The sequence below is a fragment of the Urocitellus parryii genome (assembly GCF_045843805.1).
Source record: "Urocitellus parryii isolate mUroPar1 chromosome 10 unlocalized genomic scaffold, mUroPar1.hap1 SUPER_10_unloc_3, whole genome shotgun sequence".
In the NCBI taxonomy this organism is placed as follows: Eukaryota; Metazoa; Chordata; class Mammalia; order Rodentia; family Sciuridae; genus Urocitellus; species Urocitellus parryii.
The window spans coordinates 193,884-218,326 of NW_027551756.1; the positions used below are offsets into that span (position 1 = coordinate 193,884).

At 37.9% G+C, this 24,443-nt stretch overlaps 1 protein-coding gene across 1 annotated transcript in view; it reads right to left on the reverse strand.

Moving 5' to 3' along the window:
• LOC144251242 (broad substrate specificity ATP-binding cassette transporter ABCG2-like) overlaps window positions 1–19,078 on the reverse strand; it is a 33,959-nt gene extending 14,881 nt beyond the window's left edge. Inside the window, exons 1-7 of the mRNA XM_077794268.1 lie at window positions 18,876–19,078; window positions 14,657–14,716; window positions 13,989–14,103; window positions 13,286–13,438; window positions 10,782–10,918; window positions 4,827–4,978; window positions 429–522 (exon numbers count right to left, since the gene is read on the reverse strand). Coding sequence (XP_077650394.1) covers window positions 429–522; window positions 4,827–4,978; window positions 10,782–10,918; window positions 13,286–13,438; window positions 13,989–14,103; window positions 14,657–14,716; window positions 18,876–19,078 — 914 coding nt within the window. The remainder of the gene's footprint in view (window positions 1–428; window positions 523–4,826; window positions 4,979–10,781; window positions 10,919–13,285; window positions 13,439–13,988; window positions 14,104–14,656; window positions 14,717–18,875) is intronic.
• Between the last annotated feature and the right edge of the window lie 5,365 nt (window positions 19,079–24,443).

The window sequence follows — 24,443 nt, forward strand, 5'->3', positions numbered from 1 at the left end:
TATGATTGTAATTACGGATACAGGAAACTCACTGACCTTTTCCTCCCAACTTGGAACATAACTATTAAAATAAATATCTTCATACAGAGTGATAATGTTAATATAAAAATCTGGTCCTTTAATTATACATGTTAATGCATAAAAAACTGTTTCTAATTTATAAGTACTATAACAATGAGCATATTTATTTTTAAATGGAACCCCCCCCCCATAAAATCAAAAGTACATATAAATGCTCACTCATAAAACAAACAAACAAAAAACCATAGCACTGACAGGTAACAAAGCCTATCTGCTGACTGGTATCAGAACACAACATTAATGCAAATTCACAAAGCCCTGTTAGAATATCCTTCCATATCACAAAACCTCAGCCAAATTGATTAGGCAAAAACTGTAAATCTGAGACTGATGTACCTTCACGCCCTTCTTCCTCTCTGTTTAATACCATAGCAGAAAATTCTCCATTAATGATCTCCAGAAAGAAGACTGCAGGGCTGTTGTACAGCTCACAGGGATAACCTGCAAAAGAAGGCCCTCCAACAACTCAACCCAATGGTCTTCGAAAGTAAAGAGGACTCACACAGTGTGAGACGGGTGAGACTAGGGAAGGCAGAATTATCATCTTCTCCCTCATTTTCATACATACATACATATATACATACATACATACATATCCAACCAAATGTGGACTCTTTAGAACATATTACATTAGTTATTATCTACAATAAGTAGTAAAATTCAATAAGCTATCTAAATTTCCTGGAGTTTATCAATACTCCTTCATAAGACTAAGGCTAAGTACAGGAAGGAAGTTTTGAAGGCCCGATGCATTGTATTCTCTGAGTTGATCCAGGAAATACTGGAATGGCAGTACTAATGACAACAAGATAGCTTTTCCACCTATTAAATTCATATTTCAAATTTATCATTTGTCAATCTGTCATAATTCCAAAGAGGAACAAATCCTTCAGAGTAGCATTCTGGAAAGAAAATGACCAGTACAGTACACGTGAACTCTTTCCTTCACTTGTGGTGGCATAAATCATCTAAACTTTGCCTGTGATCTGATTCTTATCTCCTCTGGACTCCCCAGACCCATACATGCTTGGGTACTTTTTTAAATTTTTTTTTAAAGAGAGAGAGAGAGAGAGAGTGTTTTTTCTTTAAGGAGAGAGTGTGAGGAGAGAGAGAGAGAGAGAGAGAGAGAGAGAGAGAGAGAGAGAGAGATTGATTTTTAAAAAATATTTTATTTTATTTTTTTTTAGTTTTTGGCAGACACAACATCTTTGTTTGTATGTGGTGCTGAGGATCAAACCCGGGCCGCACGCACACCAGTGGAGCACGCTACTCCTTGAGCCACATCCCCAGCCCCCATGCTTGATTATTTTTAAAGGAGAGATATTAAACAAAAACAAATTTAAAAAGACAACTGCTTGGGGTCATAGAGAAGCATCTATGATCATACCCAAATATCTCTGAAGCAGATTGTATGTGCTGTTAAAAAAATCACATAATTTAATAAAAAATTCAAAGAATCAGACATCCCTGAAATATTGGTCTAATCAGATTTGGGATTAGCCATTCCATTGACTAATAGATCACTCACACCCACTTAAGTCCTAAATCTTGAGTCTAATGTTTCTAGAAAGTTAAGTAGCATCTCCACGAGCTCTCATGAAGGCAGAGCAAGATTACATGTCATGGTAAAAACTAAAAAAGCAATATGTTATAGGTCTCAAAATAATAATTTTGGGCCATTCCATAAATATTTAACTGACAGAATAACTGGATATAAATCCAAGTAGTTAAATTTTGAACTTTCAGGGAAAGATCACTGTTACGGTTTGGATATGAATTTCCCCAAATATTCATGTTGTTTTAATCAACTGTGACCAAAAGACCTGAAAATAAAAACATAGAGGAGGAAAAGATTATTTTGGCTCATGATTTCAGAGGTTCAGTCCACCATCAGTCAACTCCGTAGTGGTGGGCCCAGGTGAGATAGAACATCATGGTAGAAGGGCATGGAGTAGGAAAGCATCTCAGGACATAATAATTAGGAATTAGGGAGAGAGTTTCACTCACCAGGAACAAAATATAAGCCCAAAATGTATGTCCTCAGTGACCTACTTCCTCTAGCCACCCCCTATTTGCCTATAGTTATGATCCAGTTAATATATACCAGTGGATTAATCCATTGATCAGGTTATACCTCTCATAGTCTGATCAATTTACCTCTGAACATTGTTATGCCATCTCACACATGACCTCTTGGGGAAACCTCATATCTAAACCACAACACACATGTTTAAGGCACGGTACATAATATAGCAATCTCATAAATTAATAACTTGAATGGACTACTGTGTGGTGGGAGGAATTAAGTCACTGGAAGTATGCCCTGGAAGAATTTATCATGCTCCTGATTTCCTCTTCCCTCCCTCCCTCTCTCTCTCTGTCTCTGTCTCTCTGTCTCTCTCTCTCCCTCCATCTCTCCCTCCCTCCCTCCTCGCTGGCAAGAGTTGAACAGTTTCCACCACTACACCTTTCTGTCATGATGTTTCTCACCAAAGGCCCAAAGAAATGAAGCTTAGTTCTCACCTAAGGCGCAAAGCAATGCATATAGCTGTATTGGAGTGAAACCTCCAAAACCATGAGCCAAAATAAATATTTCCTCCTCTAAGTTACTGTTCTCAATTATTGATCACAACAATGAAGAGTTGATTAAGAAGAAGTGTGGTCATTTCTGTGACTATACCTGACCATGTGCTTCAGAAGCCTTTGAAAATGATTTGTGGGAGGAATTTGGAAAAATGTGGAGATACAAGGTAGAGAAGCTTTGGAATGTTGTAAGCAGAGGTTAATGGACAATTATGGTGTGATCTCAGGAGACCAGAATGTCAACAAGAATGTGGACAGTAAAGATTGTGTTCATGAGATTTCAGATAGTAATGAGGACTGTTTTGGGAACTGGACTAAAGTCCATAAGTGGTACATTCTGACAAGGAAGTTGTTTCCATTTTGTTCATGTCTCGACACTCTCTGAGGCTGAATTTAAAAATGATGAACTAATTAATCTACTGGAGGAAATTTCAAGGCAACAAATCATTGGGACTGTGGCATAGTTATTGCTAGTAGCTTTTAGCCATATTTTTAGTGAGAAATGGCAACAAGAAGCAGAGAAGAAACATTTAAAATTTGTCTGTTTGGCCAGAAAAACACTTGTAAAACTGCAAATAAGGAAGGTGTGGTTGCTGAAGAAATCAGAGCCTTTAAAGAGAAACCAATGTTTCATGGAGAAAAAAGGAAAGATGTTTAAAGGAGTAAAAATGATAACTAGTTTGAAAGACTCTGCTTTGAGAAGAGAGTCCTGGGTTACATTGCAGGTACAGGGCCACCTAGAAACTTGTCCTGCCAGGACTCATTTCACTGTCCAAGCACTCAGTAGCTGCTACAGCTATTGTTTGAGCAGACCCAGCTACTGTTCCTACAGGCAGTGGGCCTTGGTGTCATCTGTGTTGTGCCAGTTTTAAATAATGCAGAATTCTGAAGTAGGGGGTTCATGAAAGTTTTTACCCAGATTTCAAAGAAAGGCCTGGGAGATAGGAATTTGGGTCAAGGTCACAGTCTCTGCAGGCAGCCCCTGAGAGGGTGATGTGAGATTCTGTGAGAGGAAGCTAAATCAGTAATGGAGTTGCCAGGACTAAGAGATGTCATGAACCATGGAATGTCTGCTGAGGAAGGATATATGCAAAGAACAAGGCTTTTTTGGAGACTGTTTATTCCCTTTTGGAATGGAAATGTCTACTCTGTTCCATTGTATATTAGAAACATGTAACTTACCTATTATTATCTATATGGGCACACAGCTAAGGTGTTACCTTGAGTCTCACAGAATACTTTGGATTTAGAGTTTTGAGAAATGTTGGAATTGTTAAAGACTAGAGGAACTTGTAGGACTGAATGCATTTTACATTATGAGATGAATATGAGCCTTTTGGGGTTAGGGCAGAATATTATGGTTTGGATATAAAGTATACACTTTAAATACTTAAATACTAAAGAATTTAAGACTCGGTCTCCAATGTACAGAGATGGAGCTTTTAAGAAATTATTTGATTATGAGGGCTCTAACTTCCTCAGGAAACTAATTCATTTCATGGGATAATAATGAGAATATATTACTTAGAAGTGGGACCTAATTTGAAAAAGTAGGTCACTGGGTTCATGCGCTGGAAGGATTTATTTTGTCCCCAACCCATTTCCTCTCCTTTCGTCTCCCCTCCCCACCTTTCCTTCTCATTCTCTCCCTCCTCTTTCTCCTCTTCTTCTTTTTCTTCTCTCTCTCTCTCCCCCCTCCCCCCCTCCTTCCCTCCTTCTCTCTCTCTCTCTCTCTCTCTCATCTCTCTTTCTCTTTCCTGGTTGCCATGAGCTGAACAGTTCTCCTCCACCCTTTTTCTGCCTCACCTCAGGCCGAAAGCAATGAATCCAGTAGACTGTGGACTGAAACTTCTGAAACTTGAAGCAAAAAAACCATCATACTTTTTGTAATTAGTTTTTCTCAGATATGTATTATAGGAATGAAGAGCTAACACACACAGTCACTGGGAAGCAGAACAGCCAGAGGACCAGTACAAACACTCTCACACACATATGCTGCCATATGAAGAAAATGTTTGGCAACAAAGTGACCAAGGATGTTTTAGAGTGGCAGAACCTGAGATAAATTTATACAAAGATCAAACAGCGCTCCCATCAACACCCCTGTTCTCTCCCAGAATTCCAAGAATGAAGGATCTAGTCCATGAAAACGTCAACCAAACCTGCTGATGCAAAGTATTCCAAAGCCTTCTGTGCAGGACCTTGGTACAATAGTTTTCCTGAGGCCAATAAGGTGAGGCTGTCAAACAGCTTGAAGATGGAATACCGAGGGTGATTAATGGTAAAGATGATTGTTGGTCCCTGGTCAGATATCCTAAGTCAAAAGAGGGAAGATAATGAATCATTACACATCTGAACCTTGCCCTTCCTAATAAAACAGTTTATTCTTACTACTAAAACAAGAGTTCGAAGTTCAACTTCATTTTCTCTTATAGTCTTATCACCTAATCTTATGTTACCTACATGACACCTTGGGAATCTAAATTCAACATTTTTTAAAATATTTTTTCTACTTGTAGTTGGACACCATACCTTGATTTATGTATCTTTTTGGTTTCTTTTTTTTTTTTTTAGTTGTTGATAGACCTTTATTTTTTATTTATTTTTATTTTTATTTATTTTTTTTAGAGAGTGAGAGAGGAGAGTGAGAGAGAGAGAGAGAGAGAGAGAGAGAGAGAGAGAGAGAGAGAGAGAATTTTTAATATTTATTTTTCAGTTCTCGGCGGACACAACATCTTTGTTGGTATGTGGTGCTGAGGATCGAACCCGGGTCGCACGCATACCAGGCGAGCACGCTACCGCTTGAGCCACATCCCCAGCCCCCAGACCTTTATTTTTTAATACATGGTGCTGATGATTTAACCCAGTGTCTCATTTATGCCAGCCAAGTGTGCTATTGCTGAGCCACAGCCTCACTCCTAATTCAATGTTTTTATTAGTACTAAATTGTTAGAAATTCACTTTAATATTCAATTTAAAAATTAAACATGGTATCATTCTTTATTATTTCAACAACACTGCAACTCAAAAAAAAAATTCATGATGGGCTGGAGATATAGCTCATCAAAAGTGCTTTCCTAACATATGTAAGACCCTGGGTTTCATACCCAGATATGCAAAAAAATTAAAAAAATCAAGATTTTTGTGCACCTTAGTAATTATTGTGAAAAAGTAGTAATTATTATGGGCTTTGTATCTTTAATAATAACAACTAAGGGAATTTTTTATTTGCTTGTTTTGAAAGAATTTTTCATATACATTATTCATATTCTTTGTGTTCTAAACAGGTTTTAACTTGGCAGCATTTAGAGTCAGTTTTTTCCTTGGAAGAATTTTTCAGTGTTTATAAGTACCATAAGAGCAATTAAAATACATAATCAAGATAAATAAAAAAGATGATTCTTACCAAGAAAAATAAAAAATAAAAACATTAGGCTTCTGAAAAGATGGTCCATCGACTGTCTAGAATCTACTATAGGGCTTGTTAAAAATACAGATGCCTGGACAGTCCTCCTAGACACTGAATTAGAATTTCTGAGGATGATACAGGGAGTCCATATTATTAACAAGCTGTCCAGGCAACCTACAAGTATAATCAAGTTTGAGAAGTAGTAATAGAGTAAATAGTAAGACAACAGTCTGGGCTGGGGATGTGGCTCAAGCAGTAGGTAACACGCTTGCCTGGTATGCGCGGGGCTCTGGGTTCCATCCTCAGCACCATATAAAAGCAAAATAAAGATGTTGTGTTCACCGAAAACTGAAAAATAAATACTAAAAAATTCTCTCTTTCTCTTCTCTCTCTCTTTAAAAAAAGACAATAGTCATACAAATAATTCTAATTGATGATTTGTCTTCTATCACTTTAGGATTAGTTTTCCTTTTTTCTACCTTGATAAAACAATGAACATTCTGAAGTATGTACTATGAGGTTGCTAAATGCTTTAGAAATTACTTCATTTTAATTTTCACACTATTGTAATAAGGTAGTTTCAATATTATAATTTCATAACTTTTAACAGGAAAAGCTTAAAAGTTAAGCGAATACCCACTAACTCACAATTATGAAGAAGTAAGGCTATGATTCTATCTCTGGTTTAATTTGTAGTAGAAATAGTGTTAAAAGGCCATTTCACATGAGTTATTACTATGGATGCAAAAAATAAAGGTAAAAATGTTCAAAGTAGATATTTAAAATGTTTATGAGCCAGGTGTGGTGGTATGTGACTGTAATCTCAGCTAGGCAGGAGGTTGAGGCAGGAAGATTTCAAGTCTGAAGTTAGCCTAAGCCACTTGGTGTACCACTGTCCCAAAATAAGAAGTAAGAAGGTCACAGGATCAGTGGTAGAGCACACTGAGGTTCAATCCTGAGAGCAACAACAACAGCAACAAACAAACAAAAAAAAAACTTTAGAAGACCCACTTCAATCTACAAATTTGATTAGTTCCTAGTATAGTTTAGTGCCCAAGGGTGCTCTGCCCCAAAGAGATTTGGGCAAGAAGTTCAAAAATTTCAATAGAATGTGGAATAGATATAGCTAAGGGTTCCTTGTAAAGGCTAACAACCTAAGCTAAAGATGATACAAGTGGAACATCAAAAGGACCAACAGGACTCAGCTAAGAAAAGGATACTCCTGGTCAAAGAAACTCAGTGTTACAAAAGCAAGAGGTGTGTTTATATGTGTCTGAGAGGCAGTGACTTGGTATTAAATGAATAAGGTAACTAAAGAGGCTACAAAAAGAGAATGACAAGCCTAAGATTGGCCCTTCTCTCAGAAACTGGAACTGTATTCAGTAGACATCATTGAGCTGGTAGACAACTAGAAGCAGGAAACAGAATTGTACGAGAGCCCTGCTACCCAAAGTGTGATTGGATGGGCAGTGGCATTAGTATCAGTATTTCCTCTTAAAGTCCTCTAGGGGAAATCCTGGGCTCCACCTCAGACTTAAAGAAACAGAATCTACAATTTAATCAGACTCCAAGTGACTGTGCATAGCAGGGCTTGATCTCTGCAAGAGGCAGGATTCTTGAATGCTACTCAGTAAGAAACATAAAGGAAATAGTTACAATATTCTGTATCAATTCATCATTGTCTAATGAACACTGTCAGCAGAGCTGTAGATAATAAAAAATTTCCTGGGTATGTTCTATAAAGGTACTTGAACTCCAGGCCCATAACCTGGCATCTTCATTTATATGTAAGTTGACATCTAGAGCATAAGATATTTAAACAAACAGCCATCTTTGCATTGTCTTGTTTTTTTCTCTCCTATCAGAAACTTTCTCATGGGTGCATGGCCATCAGAGAAAGCAAGGTAAGTACTAGGGGAAGCCATGAAGGTGGTGTGTCAGGCACCTTACAGTATGAAGTAGAGGGGTTTCCAGAGGTAGGAGACAAAGATATAGCCCAAAGCAAGTGGCAGACTGGTTGCATTAAACAATTAAATCATAGACAGACCAAGTAAGTGAATGTATTAAAATAAAAGGAGTCACATCTCTCATGGTCTGAAGTGACTTGCAAAGGCTGAAAGGGAAAGAACTAAAAATGACACAGAGGTATTGGACTGGAAATAAAAATAAAAATATGAACTCATGGGTATCTAAATATATACTCTTATTTAAACAGCAATTATTACAGAAATATGTTTACATATTTTTATAATATATATACATATATACACAAAGAGAGAGACAGAGAGAGAGAGACAGAGAGAGAAAGAGAAAGGAGGACTGAAAATATTGCTCAGGTGTAGAGTAAGTGCTTAGCAAATATGAGGCCATGGGTAGGAACCCTGCCACACACACAATAAAAACCCCACTACACACACACACACACACACACACACACACACACACACATCTGTATACACACATATAAAATTCATGCAGGGAAAATGTTTCCAAATAAAATAGAATATATTTCCATATTTTATATAAACACATACAGTAAGCCTAGGTATGCCTACTGAAGATCTAAAAGCAATGCCACTCCAATAGCAGTGAGCACAATAGCAACCATATTTTGATTTCTTAATATTAATTAAACCAGAACAAACCACATCCATCCACAAATAGCTAACTCAGGAAAAGTGCAACATAAACATGGAACATCACAGTGACTACAAAGTAATGATGGAAGAATGATCAGGGAGAGGTCAAAAGAACACACAGACCATTGAAAAGCCATCCCCTAGTCAAATAAGGATCAATTTAATCATTAAAACAGTGAAGAAAAGCAGATTCCAACCCATTGCATCACACAGAAAATGAACAGGGGAAAAACTCTTCCTTAGATAAAATGTCAACAATTACCTGTTAGGCAACTACCACAAGAACAGGAGTTATTAGCTTATGCTAAAATTGGTAGGTGAGACTTGAGGAGGAACACAATCTTGGTATAATAGGCAATTATCTTCCCAGAAAAAAAAATACTAATCTACTCTAAAGAAGAAAAGTACTTTCCCAGCAGAGAAGCCCAGAAGACCCCAACATGATCAAATGAGGGAAGTTCACACCACCTATGAGACCGGAATCTGCTCACGGAACATAGGGATGGACCCAGTAGAGGGTCACCCCATGAAATCCACCAAAACTTGCAAGGGCGTGACAGACAGGAAAGGACTGTGGAACTCACACAGATTATCAAACCAACCAAAACAGGAACACCAGAAAAGACATGTTTCAGTGAAGAATCCCAAGGCACTGCAGGAAACAGACACTGCAGGGGAAGCTGGTGACATGTGACTAGAGTCTAAGCACTGGGTGCTTGTGAAGCCCCCACTGTCAACTTCCTTACCTGAAGGCTGGTGTAGTGGAACATCCTTGCCTCTTGGAATTTACACTGGGGAGAATTTACCAGAGATGGAGAATGAGGTCAGAAAAAAACTTACACAGGTGGAACATAGATGGAGGAAGAGGGGAGCAAATGCAGTAAAATAGAAGTTAGGGAATCCAGGTGAGGGAACTGGGAATTTTTTTTTCATTAAACTTTTCTTGGAACTTTCCTGTCAGTTTGAAATAATTTTTTATAATTTTAAAGAAGATGTTCAAAAATTAATCTTAAAATTTCTCCTATTACATTCCTGCCAGTCTCCTTTCTTGATAGAAATGAATGAATTTTTTTCCCATTTTTCTACTTTTCCAGGCCCCCACTTAGGATTCATAACAGGCCAAGTCCATTTCCTAAGCTCATCCAGTTGGTTCCACCTTCAAAAAAGACCCAGAACCCATGCTTTTCTTACCACCTGACCACCAGCATCCTAGTAGGACGGGGCCTACTTCTGCAGCTATTTCTTGGTGTCCTTCATTCACCTTGGCCTCATTGTGCAGTCAATGCTGACACTCTCAAAATGTCCCTGGACCTTAGCAGCAGAAAATATGTCTCACAGGGGCCAATGAGGTCTATGTATTCTGTCCCAAGCCCAACTTTACTTTACATAATTTCTAATTGTCTGAATTGTGGCCTCTCCAAAACTGATATGTTAAAGTCCTAACACCCAGCACCTCAGAATGTGGCTACCTCTGGAGAGTCTTTAAAGAAGTCACTAAGATTAAAGAAGGTCATTAAGTGGTGACTCATCTGACTGTGTCTATTGAAGGATCCAAGAAGAAACAACTTGTAGACACCTTGATCTCAACTTCCAGCTTTCAGAGCTGGAAGAAAAGTAGTATCTGTTATTCAGCCCCCCAGCCTCTTGTTATAAGAGTCTAGCAGCCAACCTGCACTGGGTTCTGTCCCTCTGGCCTCTCTGATGCTCCACACACATCAAGCATCAAGCATGCTATGCCTCAGGGTCACTGGCAGCTCCTTCCAACCAGAACTCTCTGCTGACAGAAAGAGCAGGACTCACTCTGTCACAGGTCTCTCGTCACATACTTGTGGTCCTCCTTGACTATCCTGTTTTTTAAAACAATTCCTCACTCCCTTCATGGCCTTTCTTCCCCAAGTTGTTCATTAATTTTTCTTAATAACACTTCTTTGCTCCTTGACTATTTCTCTTTAAGAAGAAAGGAAAGAATTTTGCTCTTCACTTCTGAAACCCTGGCACACTGAACCCCTGGTACATAGAAGTTATCCAATTGTAAATAAATAAAAGAACAATGTTCCTACAGTATTTACCTTTTCAGGAGCAAAAGTACAGTATTTGCTGTGCTTATATGTAAACCAGTTGTTGGTCGATCCAAGAATAAGATGGGAGGATCAGCAATCAGCTCCATTGCTATACTGGTCCTTTTTTTCTCTCCTCTAGATAAAATCTAAAACACAGATTATTACATTATCAACAAGAACCACTATGGTCAACACCATAGTGAATTAACTTCATTTGGTGGATTAACTTGATTCCTACAAGATACTTTTTCTCTATTACCCTCATTATTCTGAACAACAAATAAATGGACACCTGAAAGAAGAAGGAGGTCTCTATTTGAAGAGATAAGTACCTGGAGGCTAAGAGCAGAGGATCCAAGTGGCTGGACCTGATATGAAGCTCATACTTTAACATTCTGTATATTCCTCACCAAGTCAAAGGTTTAAAGACAGTGAGTAACAAAACTAAAAGATATGGACCTGACACAGTGAAACCACAGTCTAAAACAGGAGATAAAGCTAGGATATGAAAAAGGAAAACACCTTAAGTATTCTATTAGTCTTCTAACAACAACCCCCCTTCCCCCCACACACACACTTCATTGCTACTGACAAAAGTCCCTGAGTGGACTTATGAAAAGGGTACACTTGAAGCCAGGAGAGCTCTCGTTCTACTATATCACATAAGCACTTTTTAATTCCCATAAGATTTCCTAAATTGATACCATCTACACCCTAACTCAATACATAATTCCCAATTAATCATTTCAGATAAAAGCAGGATGTGGGATAGTCCGCAGGTACCTGGTTCAAACTTTTCAACCAGTCAATATCATTGTGTGTGCTGAGAGGACTAGAATACTTCTGGGGAGAAAGGCAGTAGGGAACAATTCTCAAATGAAGAGTCTCCAAAACAAATAATCAAATGCAACCCATAGCCCTTGATTGGGAACTTTTAATAACTGAGCTTTAAAAAGACATCTGAAGACAATTTGGGAAATGTGGATGAATATGGTTTGACATAGTTGGTGATATGAGGACATGATGTTACTCTTCATTTTGTTAGTTGGTAATGGCTTTGTGGGAAGGTAGGCAAATGTCCTTTTTTCCCAATGCATATAAGTATTTTGGGGTGAAATATCATACAAATTTGTATAAAATAGTTCCGTAAGACAGAGTTATAATAATTATGAGAGATATTAACAATTGAGAAATCAAGGTGAAGAGTACTAGTAATTATATTAATTTCCATATAATTAACATAATAATAGATACATACTAAACATAATGTATAATATATAAATAATACAATGTACATATAATATATAACTATTATATTAATTACCCCAAATCACATCATTATAGTAATCAGACCATCTTGTCTAGATTTCTGTTATGTTCAAAATATCATAAAAACTAAAACTATATAAAATTATTTGATACTATTAGAGTATGTTAATTATAAGAAATCAAAAACAGCCTTTACATATGTTCCCCAGAAATCCAAGAAAGTAACTAAGGACAATGAATAAAATGGTAAAGAACAGAGTTAAAAAAAAAAAAAGTACCAAACTAGAATGAGAAGATCAAATAAATAAAGAGAGCCAAGGAAAAGAAAATCAATACTCAGTAATAAAAAATAAGTAGCATCACAGGACTATTTTTCTAAATAAAACACTTCACATAAAGCCTATCAGCAAGTATAATAGGAAGCAGCAGCCAATAGGATGCTCCACCCACATTCTTCCTTTTTTTAGGAGGGAAGATCCGGGGCTTCATTCAAAGACACTACATTCTAAAAAACTCATCATCACATACAGCTCCAAATATCTGCTCAGCAAACCCTCCACATGGAGTGGTGAACTGTAAAGTTCATCATTCTCTCCATGATCCTGCAAACCCACAAAAGGTTGAGTTACTTAGTCCATTCTATTACTCTTGCCCACAAACGTACTTCTCAAACCTAAGAGCCTGGTAGATGAGTCTGGAAATAAATATTGGCAGAAAAAATGGGAATGAGGAGAGGATGAGAAAAAAAAAATTGCCAAAGATAAGCTATAGAAAAAATTAGTAGCAATGCAAATTAGAAGTCAGTCCTACTGTGATCAAATATAATTCTGGAAGTCAAATTACAGACAAGTTATATATACAAAGAAATAATACCTGGAACTTGTCATTTATCAATTCCAGAAATATGCCTCAAAAAAGCCATGAAACAAAGGTCCCAGGAAGAAGAGAAAGAAAAGAGCAGTGAAAGTCAGGAAGAGAAAAACAGGAAGAAGAAAAGTTAGAGCAAAGACATCAAATGAGCCCTGACTACAGCAATGAGACCACACTCCACTCCAGGGATTCCACCATCTTTAAGATTGTTTCTCCAGCTTCATTTCCACCTTCACAATAGTTATGTAGTCATTTTTCTCATCATTACAGAAAACAGCCACACATGTCATAAGAAACTTCTGATTAAGGTCACACTGTCCACACAGGGAGGTCTGCTTTCCTGGCTACAATTCTACCAGTTTTTTTCACATTACCTTGGAATCAGCCACTTCACTTAGATCTAAATCCTCAATGATCTTGTTGATCCTCTCATTTTTTTTAAGATTTGTCATAGTTGTTGGAAGCCGAAGAGCTGCTGAGAACTGCAAATTTTCTCTCACTGTCAGGGTGTTGATCAGGACATTATTCTGAAGGAAAATACAATTTTCATGAGACATACTAAATCTTTTCTTAGACTATTAATCTAGTATATGTAACTCAATAGATGAAAATAACAAACCCAAGAAAATGCTGTAGTTAATGCTGTGTTTTCAACTCTGCTAACTACAGAGACTCCATATACAGACAGCTGCAGAGCCCAGGGAGGAATTTCAACACCCATCTGAACATCCAAGTGGAGCACAGGGAAGTATGATATGACTACTGGCAGACACATTCAAGTATGTTCTCAGGAAGGAAAAGAGGCAGGGAGCGCAAAAACAGATATCAGCAGACCCTTCTGAAAATGATACAAGTAGAATTGATATCCATGCCCTACATAGGTCATATTCCAGGTCCTCTCTGCCTTTCCATTTAACTCCACCCTCTTTCTAATAGGAAATTATGAGAAGCAGATGTAAGAAAAGTTGATTCTATGAGTATGTCACAAAATCAACTAGAAGCACAATAAACTGCAAACCAAGGCACTTCCCTATATAGAAACATATGAAACCTAAAAATAAACCAACTAATACTTACTTGAACCACAAAACCTGAATAATATTTGAAATTGGCAGGTCGAGGTCCTCCATTGATCAAGACATCTCCGGATAATCCACTTAGATCTTTCCTTGCAGTTAAAATGTTTAACAACCTACAAAAGGACAAACATGGTACAGCTTTTTTTTTCCCCTTCAATACAGGCCACCTCTCTCAGCTACTGTTAGTTCAAATTCTGTACAAGTTATAAAATTAACTAATTAAGAGATATACAACTTAACTAAAACTTTGTACATATGTGTGTTTGTGTGTTTCTGTGTGTTTGTGTATGTGTATGTGTGTTTACATTCAAATCCTCACCTTACTTTTCATTTATGCCATAAGAAAGCACAGAAATATAAAAGCAAGGCAAATTTGGCTTATCCTGCATAGACCTCCCAAAGGACCCTCCTGTCCATCTGACATTGGTGGATCCAACCCAGGAAATGTGCTCTTTTATCTAAATGTGTCTTCAATTATTCCTATGTTCCATCTCCCCACATTTAATATTATTCCCTTCTTATTCTTCCTCATTAGCTCATAGTAGGTTCGACAGGTGTACCTCAACCACTTTATGATGCTGTATTAGTGAGAATGATAAAAGTTATTTCTAAAAGCACACTGAAACTACAAAAAGAAAGCTAACTTATAACTTCTGTTATACTCACAAAGACTTGTTTTGACCTTTGGGTACCATAATGGCATTGAGACCAGGTTTCATGATTCCACTGAAACACAAAAGCAAAAATGAGTAATGATTCCATTTCAAACAAAGTTCTATTAAATTAGGATCTATGTCAAATACACTTAAGGAAATTTCATGAAATTGCATCAGATTATCATTAACATCTCTTAATTATTTTTTAAAAAAAGAAGCAGGAAATTACTTACTGAAAATAGGTATATTCTGACTGAACAGAAGTTAGTTACATTCCTACCTGTGACTTTATGCTCACATAGTGTGTCAGTCATTTATATTAGACTTGCCCTTCCCCCTTCTTTTCTTAATAGGAATATGATGGATGTCCTGGGAGTAGGGCAACAGACACCAAAATCTGGGAATACAGGATAGGAAGCAGTGAGAGAGTAGAGGGGAAAAGTTGTAGGCTGTGAAGAAGCTTATATGATAAAATAAAAGAACTGAACAAATCAGTAATTATATTAAGACTATGAAGAGGCATTTTTTCACTGTTTTTAAATAGACTTTTTAAAAAATACATTTTTAAACATGGAAAATGTGTGAAGAATCTACAGTGCTAGGTTGGAATTGGTGCATTAATTAGAAGAAATAGGTTTTAATCTACACAATAGTTATAGAAGAGTATAGATGGAAGGGTGCTGAGGAACCATCTGCCATCCACCACTCCACTTACCCCTCCTGGACAGAACCACAACCTCATGTACTTGCATAAGGGATTCAGTTTTATTTTTTTAAACAAAGTTTTATATATATATATATATATATATATATATACACACACACACACACACACACACACACACACACATATATATGTGTGTGTGTGTGTGTGTGTGTATGCATGTTCATGCATATATATATTCTCTAGGCATGTCCACTGAGGTGGTTTAATTCTAAAGACACATGAATAGCAATGAGCATTCTAAACACTCAGATGATGGTTTATAAATACCATTCTCCACAAATCCACAGAATGAACATCAGCTGATTCTGGCCTAGGGTCAGTGCAGTTTGGATTTTTCTTTGTAATAGGATTAAACCTAGGGACTCATACATGATAAACAAGCACTCTATAATTGAGCTACAGCTTCAGCCTTTTAAAAATTTTAGTTTGATACAAGGTCTTTCTAAATTGTCCAGTCTGGACTTGAATTGTGATTCTCCTGTTTTGGTGTCCTGAATAACTAGGATTACAGGTATATGCCTCAACATTAAAAGTGTATGGAACTTCTAGCTATAACAAGAAAATACTCAAAGAATGAAAGAATAAGTCAAAACAGTGAAGGAGGAAGGGAACTCAAATTGAATGGTCTCCCACTGACTAAGTTCAGACCAACAGAAGTATCAAGATAAATAACAATAATAATACATTACCACTAAGTGTTATTGAAAGAGGAATCCTTGACTATTTTCAATAGAGTAAATTAAAGAGGAAATGGTAAACTGAAGCTTTTTCCTCTTAGTTTCATGCAAATTATGAGATAATGGAAATAAATCACCCTTTGGTAACTATCATATTTTCTCATCCAGACAGGAGTCATGAATGGGAGCTGAAGCTGGTGAATTGAAATATAATAAGGAGCAAGATTCTGGATTAATGTCAGAGCACCACCCTTCACAATAGTAATGAAGTGCAAAGAGGAAAATAGTGACACTGTGGTGAAATTTGGCAGACAGATGCATGACCAGGTGATCAATTTTAACATCACCTGGAGTGGGATGGAATTAGAAGGTACCAGTCTGGATGAGCCTGAAGAAACATGATGTGGTGAGGAGCACAGTGATGGACAGCCCTCAGAACCACTCCTGCCTTCATTCTGAGGATACCTGTCTCCTCAGCTGCTGCCAGACAACAAATGAGTGATGACACAGGAGAGGGTCCTTCTTTCTAGAAAGTAAGGCTGAAAGAGCTAGGGATAGAAAATGATCATGTGAACAGTCTGCTCTCAAATGATTCCCAAAATACAATAGTAAAGATGGATGAAAAAGGAGACACAGTAGGGCCAGGCTCAGTGGCATGCGCCTGTTATCCTAGTGGCTTGGGAGGTGGAGGCTGGAGGATGTCAAGTTCAAAGCCAGTTTTAGCAATTTACTGAGGCACTAAGCAATTCAGTGAGACTCTGTCTCTAATAAAATACAACATAAGTCTAGGGATGTGGCTCAATGGTCAAGTGCCCCTGAGTTCATTCCCCAGTACCCCGCCCCTGAAGAAAGAGACACAATGATGGGAGTAAACAGTGGAATGTAAACAGGTAAGGAGTCTAGTGAAAGGATTATGTTCATTCAGGTTTATGTTTGAAGTCATTTAAAAAATAATCATTAATCTGAAAATTTCCCAAAGAGAAGAATGGATTTTCCTCACCATTATAGAATATTCATAAATCTTCAGGAATGGATAATTTTTTCCCATAGTTATTAAACATTGGTAAGGAAAAGTTCAAGCACTGTGTATGAAGACAAACTAAGCTTAAGGGAAAGTTTTTCATGAGGTATGAAAATATTTTCAATTCTCAAGGTCAAATTTGGTTTAACTTCTTCTTACAAAAGGAAAGCAAAAAAGTATCCAAAGGAAAATCGAGATTCTCACAACATTTCTTGGAATATACTTACTGTTTTGAATGGTGACTTGTATTATTTTTTATTTGTATTTGATAAAATACAAATAAAAAATAATACGAGTAACTCTTCCTCCATCCAATAGCCTACTAACCTGAAGTGAGCAGACAGGAGAAAGATCTGAAACACAACAACCAAAAATGGGTGTCCTTTCCCACAGATACTTACACCAGAAATACGAGAAACAACAGTCCCCGAAATTGTAAAAATTGTAAGAACTTCAAGATTTGACTGCACTTTTATTAGCCTAAGAGAACAAAACCATGACCCCTGTCCTTTGCTGAGAGGCACAACACTGAGCCTTAAGCACAACAAGAAGTCTTGAGCAGAGGTGACACTTAGGGTATCCCATCACTAGTCTACTTGGAGGAAAAGATAATCTAGAGGTGTTTGGGAGTGTGGCTCAATGGTAGCAAGATGGCTCACTGTGCACAAGGCCAAGGGCTTGATTCCCAAAACCAAAGTGGGCAGGGGCAGGTAAATGTACCTTCACATGAAGAATGCACTTTATATGTATTTAGCCTACACATATTCAAATCAAATTACCTTTTACCTCTTTCAACACAAAATCTGAAAGTACCAATATTGTCTTGATTATCTCACAAAACTCTTGTCAGCTTTTCATAAGTCAATTCTATCTAATCATTAACAAAGGATAAAAGCTTTAGATCCACTATTTCTCTTCTTATTCACCTGGTCAGGACTTCTTAACCAACACAAGAGAGACAAGAAGCAGGCATGACAGCAGGTATTGCCAGAGAAGAGTTACAATCCTGGACAGAGCCCCTGAGCTCAGCCCATGAACCCTCAGATCCTCACCATTTTTCTCTCAGGCACACCCCAATACTGTCTACCCAACCCTGTCACTTCCTTGTCTTCTGAAATATGTTAGGCACTAATGACAGTAAAGACCACAGATGCATACAAAATGTCAAGAAAACAGGTCAAACACCTGATTTTATATAGACCTATAACCATACCAGGACTCTTATAACCACTTTCCCAGCCTTGGAGAGTCAGAAAAAGTTGCTTGCTTACACTAGGAGTAGTTATTTCCTCTAGTGAAAAACAAAACAAAACAAAACAACAACAACAAAAAAAAACAAGAAACAAGTGTTGCCAGGGCAAATCAAAATTCATTTCCCCTCATGATTATCTCACAAAACTCTTGTCAGCTTTTTATTAGTCAATTCTATCTAATCATTAGAGGGAAGCGCAGTTCTCTAGCAATCAGACAAACATTAACAACCCTAATGGCCAGCATCTGTGAGCTCATATAGATACAAGTAGCGAGAGGTTTCAAACTCACTGCCACTTTAATAATTAAATGACACATTAATTGCACAGTCATAAAAACAAACAAAACACGATGCAGTTCATAAATTTTCTTCAAAGTTTAAACTACCTGATAACTGATTCAATCATATCAGTCCTTGTTTAGCCTAAAGGAAAGAAAGCATGCATCTATATGTCTCTACAAAACTTGTACTCAAATGCTCACAGCAGTCTATTGGTAGTAAGCAAAGCCTATAGGTCAATAAAGTGAACTTTTAAAAAATTCATGCACATACCTGATATTTGATAGTATTTCTTTCTCAACCATTCTTCGTTGGAGCAGAGAGCCACTCTTCACTTGTACTCGATAGCAGATATTATGAAAACTCAACACAGCTCCTTGGGTAATTGTCTCCTGGTCACGAGCGATCATCTCAGGGAGGTCATTGGTGTGTCTTTGTAGCATTGGGATAACAACCTGGTCATTACTGGAAGACATCTTTAGAGGCTTTGCCTTTCTGTGGAGGGAAAAGTAATAGTAAGTTGATATTCCATATATAAATGAGATTGTAAACTCTAGATACCAATTCATTGAAAACAAAATGGTTTTAAACTGTGCTGCAGTGAGTAAATTCTTTTCCAATGAACAAACAGCCTGAATCACTATGATAAGAATAACCTTAGAACCTAAAATGAGAGACAGATGAAACTTTAAATGCTTGTACTCAAATTAGATGTCAGATAAATTCCAATAAGCAAAATAGTTGAGTATGAAAATTACCTACAACTCATAAAGCAGAAAAAAGACAAGTGAGCCAGGTACATTGACACATGCACACCTGTAAGCCCAGTGAATCTGAAGTCTAAGGCAGGAGGATTGCAATCTCAGAGGTCAACCTGGGCAACTTAGCAAGACCCTGTCTCAAAAGAAATATAAATGTACCTCAGTTGTACAGAACCCTTGGATTCAATTACCAGTACTTAAAAAAATAAAAAGGTAAGGACTGCTCCTGACTTCAAAAAGCATATTATGATACAGCTTCAGTTCTGGGACAGCCTACATGAGCATCATAATATCCTCTGTACTTTTTTTAATGTTGGAAGTGTTCATAGTGTTGTTACCAAAAAGGGCTTAGGCAAGCAGACAGAGACAGGAGAATTCTCTGTATTTAGAGTCCAGACTTCACATATCTGGTTATTATGTACTTTCAGTCAAATAAGAAGGTAGTCTACAATATTGTTTACAATGCAACAGATTTCATTACTAGGAAAACATTTAAATTCTAGGAAGATATCAAATTAAGTATAAAAATGATTAAGTTAATTAAACCAATAGTTAAGCAGATCAAGACTTGAAAACAAAAACTGAAAAAAGAAATCAAAATTAAGAATTCAAGCCATAAGTGGTTGTGCATACCTACAGTCCTAGCTATATGATTAGGCTGAGGCAGGATCATCATGAATTCCAGGTAGCACTGGTAGTACAGTGAGACTCTGTCTCTTATAAGAAAAATAAGGGACTGTGGGAGTGTAGCATAGTGGTAGAGTGCATGTTTGAGACCATGAGTTTGACCCCAGTACAGGGAAAAAAACATTAAGCATTCAATAGTTGAGTTTAGCTACAGTTTAAACAATGACAATGGAAGAGAATTAGTAGAGTTTACTGAATTGAAGAGAATTAATAAACTTTAGTTTTCTGAATTGAAGAGAATTACATAAAAGAGGGCACAATAGGAAGAGCCTGATCTACATGTAACTAGAGATATGGGAGAGGAGGGAAAAATGAAGCAGCACCAGTCATTAAAAAAATACTGGCCATAGTTTGGAGGTTGAAGCAGGCAGACTGCATGTAAGGGCAAGACCACAATTTTAAAGTTTAATATGTTGGAGGCAACAGCAACTTCAGAATCCATATGAAAGATCTTTGTCATTCCCATACCTTGACCTTCTCTCCTCTAATGATCTTGTCCTCCCTACTCTGCTTCACTATGCCTATTTCTAGTCCCCCTTGTCTAAACAATATCACATCAGTACCACTAAACAAAGAACTGGTCACTCTGGTCCCCTTTGTTTTCCAGTATAGTTATATTGATTAAAATTCCTTTACTGCTTTTTGACATTACTTTTTCTGCCAGTTTTTAGAGACTAGTGTCTGGACCTAAGTTTCTGGGATTCCACCACATTGGACCTCTGGCCTAGGACTTCAGAAACAATACTTAAAGCAAGCAAAATTATGACAAGCCATTTCAAGAAGTACAAGAAGTACAACTGTTGCATGCATTATGGAAACACTGAGAGGGCTCTTCCATTGTCAATCCTCAGTCTCCTCTACATTCTTGTGTGACACACACGAAAGACACAGCCCTCAAAAGTAAATGCCAGGTAAAGCTTCTCTGAAGAGACACAATGTTATCCCCTTTATTGTCACTAAACTGTGTGACAGACCATTCTGTATTCATTATGGCCTCCTAGGTATAACATAATTATTAAGTGCAGAGGGCCCTTGGGTCAGCCCATGTCCATTGTAATGTGCTCCCTCATGGCAGCTTTCTACTCTAGGTTGTATATGATTTTGTAAACATCATATTTATGCTCACTTCAAATGCTTCAAGGATGCTTAATGACAATAAATGCAGAAACAGATTTTGCACACTTGTGTAATTTAATACACCTTGTTTCAAAAAGAATGTGTTTCCTAAGAGAATTTCTGTATAATACCCAGGACCTGGAATAAAGAAGCCCAATATACATTTGTTACTATGAATCTCTATACATTTCTGAAAAAATAATCAGCAATTACATTTCCATTATTAGGTAAGAAAATAAAACAAGGTACTATTATAGATACACACACTAGCTGATATATTTACAACTTAATTTTTTGGTCATATATTTGAACAATTTTAGCATAATTTTTATATGTATTGTAAAAGGCTGGTTAATTTTTAAAGTTAATTATTAAAACTTAACCACTCACAGAAAAATTACAAAAGGAAATTCAATAATTCTTTAACAAACCACCCAAACTTGGAGTTAAACTTCATTTCCTGTGAATTAAAAAAAGACCCAATATATTAGTCAATGCCTTTAAAATATGAATGTGAACAAAATTCTCCTACACCTTTAGGAACTCCTAAGCTCAGTAAATTTATGTCCATTCAATATCAATTCCATTTATCTTCATACACTTGGAGACATGTAAGGATTTTACCTTAACCAACCTGCAAAAACCCACTATAATCAACTGTTCCAACACATCATTTTCTGAAAATCCATTCTGAATCATCAGTTTGTATTTCATAGTCATTTTCAAATGAAACTGCCAGGTTCCGCACATATAATAAGGACTTAAGACTCTCCACTTGAGCCTATGAATATCCAGTTGGCAAGTAAAAGAAGGATTAAAATCTTGGAATCTCTGGATCCATGTTACATCTGTCTCCTTTACTCTCAGTCACCTTGGATTCTGGAAATGACAGACCTGACCAATAAACCCCTTGTGATGAGTGGAAACTACCCCTGCACACACCACACAAAACACACATACACATACAACTAGGAAATACCAGCTTTCTTATCTCTACCAGGTTCCCACCAGACCAACTGTGAGAATGATCACTCATGCCATAGTCTGACAAAAGCTGCCTAACTATGAATACTTCTATGTAGTTCCCCTTGTCTTAATAATCTAGAAGTTCATATCAATGCCCCCAAATACAGGGTCTGGAAGCAATGGTCTACTTCCCAGTATACCTATACTGATTAAACTTCCTTTCCGCTTTTCACCATTACTCTTTCATTTGATTTTGAGACAAGGGACAGAACTGATTGCTAACTCCTCCCCACCCCACCCCCATCTCATCAGGCCTCTGGACTATGACTCTGGTTAACAAAAACTCCCATCATCTCACTTGAGCAGCATGCTTGCTATTTTTTTAACAAATCACAATATAAACCAACTTTCCTGCCAAACAAATTTGCCCAAGTTGTGTGTGCTCAGAGGCAGGGGAGTTAACAGGTCTTGACTCAAACATTGAGAGGAGTCAGCTGGATCTTTCAAACAGGTCCAAAGAAACAGCTTCCTCTTAATAAGATGCCAATCATTTTCTGCTGTGCTGTTGAATTCCTGAAGAGCTTTCCCCAAATACCCCTGGCTCCTTTCCAGGCTGCCTCCTTCCTGCAGTCTGGGACCACCATGAAAAATCTGACCCCTTAAAATTAAGAGCATAGAAATTCTGAGTGGGGAAATGAGACTGGTCCACCTCCCCTTAAAAGAGGGTCAAATGCTCCTCAGCAACAGGTACAAGTGAATAAACACAAAGACCCTTACTTTTTTTCAAGGAAGCAGCCTAACACTTCGTCAGAGCCATGTCTCCCTCTGACTCCCCAGACAGCCTTCCAACGGATTCACTTGGGGTTTTACCCACAAGCCAAGTCCAGTGGGGGGTTTCCGGGCTCCCCATCCCCCAGAGTTCTGGGGACGTGGCCTGTGCAGATCCTGGACCACGCCCACAGCCACCTCAGAGACCTTCACAGGACCCAGAGGTCCCCAGTGAATCTGCTGTCTTGGGGTCAGCCACTCACCACTGGAGGCGCCTGGGAAGGTGCGGGCGGCCCAGTTCAGTGCTGCGGGTGGCTAGGAAGTGGTGTAGACGAGGCTTCGCCTTACCGGGATCCGGCTTCCGTCGGCTGCCTCCCAAGAGCTGGCTCCCCAAAGCCCAGACAGTAAAACGAAAGAGGAAGGGGTGGTGCCGCTACCAGGAAGCAGTATGTAAGCATCAGGGGGCCTGAGAGCCCAGGTTCTGGGAGAGTGTCCCAAGATAAGAAGAGGAAGCCCTGCTGGTTGAAATAAGCCCTCACAGGGAGGGAGGAAGGGGTGCTGTCATGCACGCTGCAGGGCTGACACTTGCTGTTGGCAACATGGAACACCTCCCTCTTCTTCACCAGTGCTTCTCATTGACTAATGTACAGAACTTTTCCTGCAAGTTGGTGAGGAACACATCCAATTATTAGTTTAAACCTACTAATCCTTTGATTTATGTGTGGAACTTCAGTTTTACAGAATTCCTGCTAATATTTGTCCTATATCCTTTATTTTTTCCTTTGAGCAATGAGGATCGAACTCGGGGCTTTGAGAATCCTAGGCAAGCTGTCTAGCTCTGAGCAACATTTTCAGCCCTCTTTAAATTTTATTTTGAGATAGGAACTTGTTAAGTTGCCTACACTGGCCTAGAATTGCAATCCTACCTCAGCCTCCTGGCTAGTTGTGATCATTGGTGAGGGCCATGGTGGCCAGCTCAGTGTGTCCTTATTTTATGTCCACCATAGACTTGTTAGAATACATTCCAGCACAGAGCAAGCAAAGAATTTATGTTTCCTGTGCAAAGTGGCAGCTTCATTAAGGCCTGATACTTGAGCCAAAGACATCTTGGTTCTACTATCTACATCTGGTATAGTGACATGTTATAGCAATTTCATCTCCTTATTGGCCCATGGGTAATCATGGGAAAAAAAGTTGATTTCTAATGGCTTAAGTTTATATGTTATGCTTGTTTATCCTTTTGTTAATTAATTTTCAGAATTTATGGTTTTAAAATGCTTCTTGGTTATGTTATTTGTGGTTTGTTTTCTATTTGGGGGGATATGCTCAATTTTTTTCTTTTTCTTTCATTCTTATTTTTGTTTGTTTTAAATTTAGAGCAACAGAAATTCATTGTCTTGAAGTTCTGGAACTAGAAGTTCAAATAAAGTGAAGGTAGGGTTATGTTCCCTCTAAAACTGTAGGGATCCTTCCTTGCCTCCATGTCACTCCCAGTGATTGCTAGCAACTCTTGGTCTCTTTGGCATGGAACTGTATCACTCAA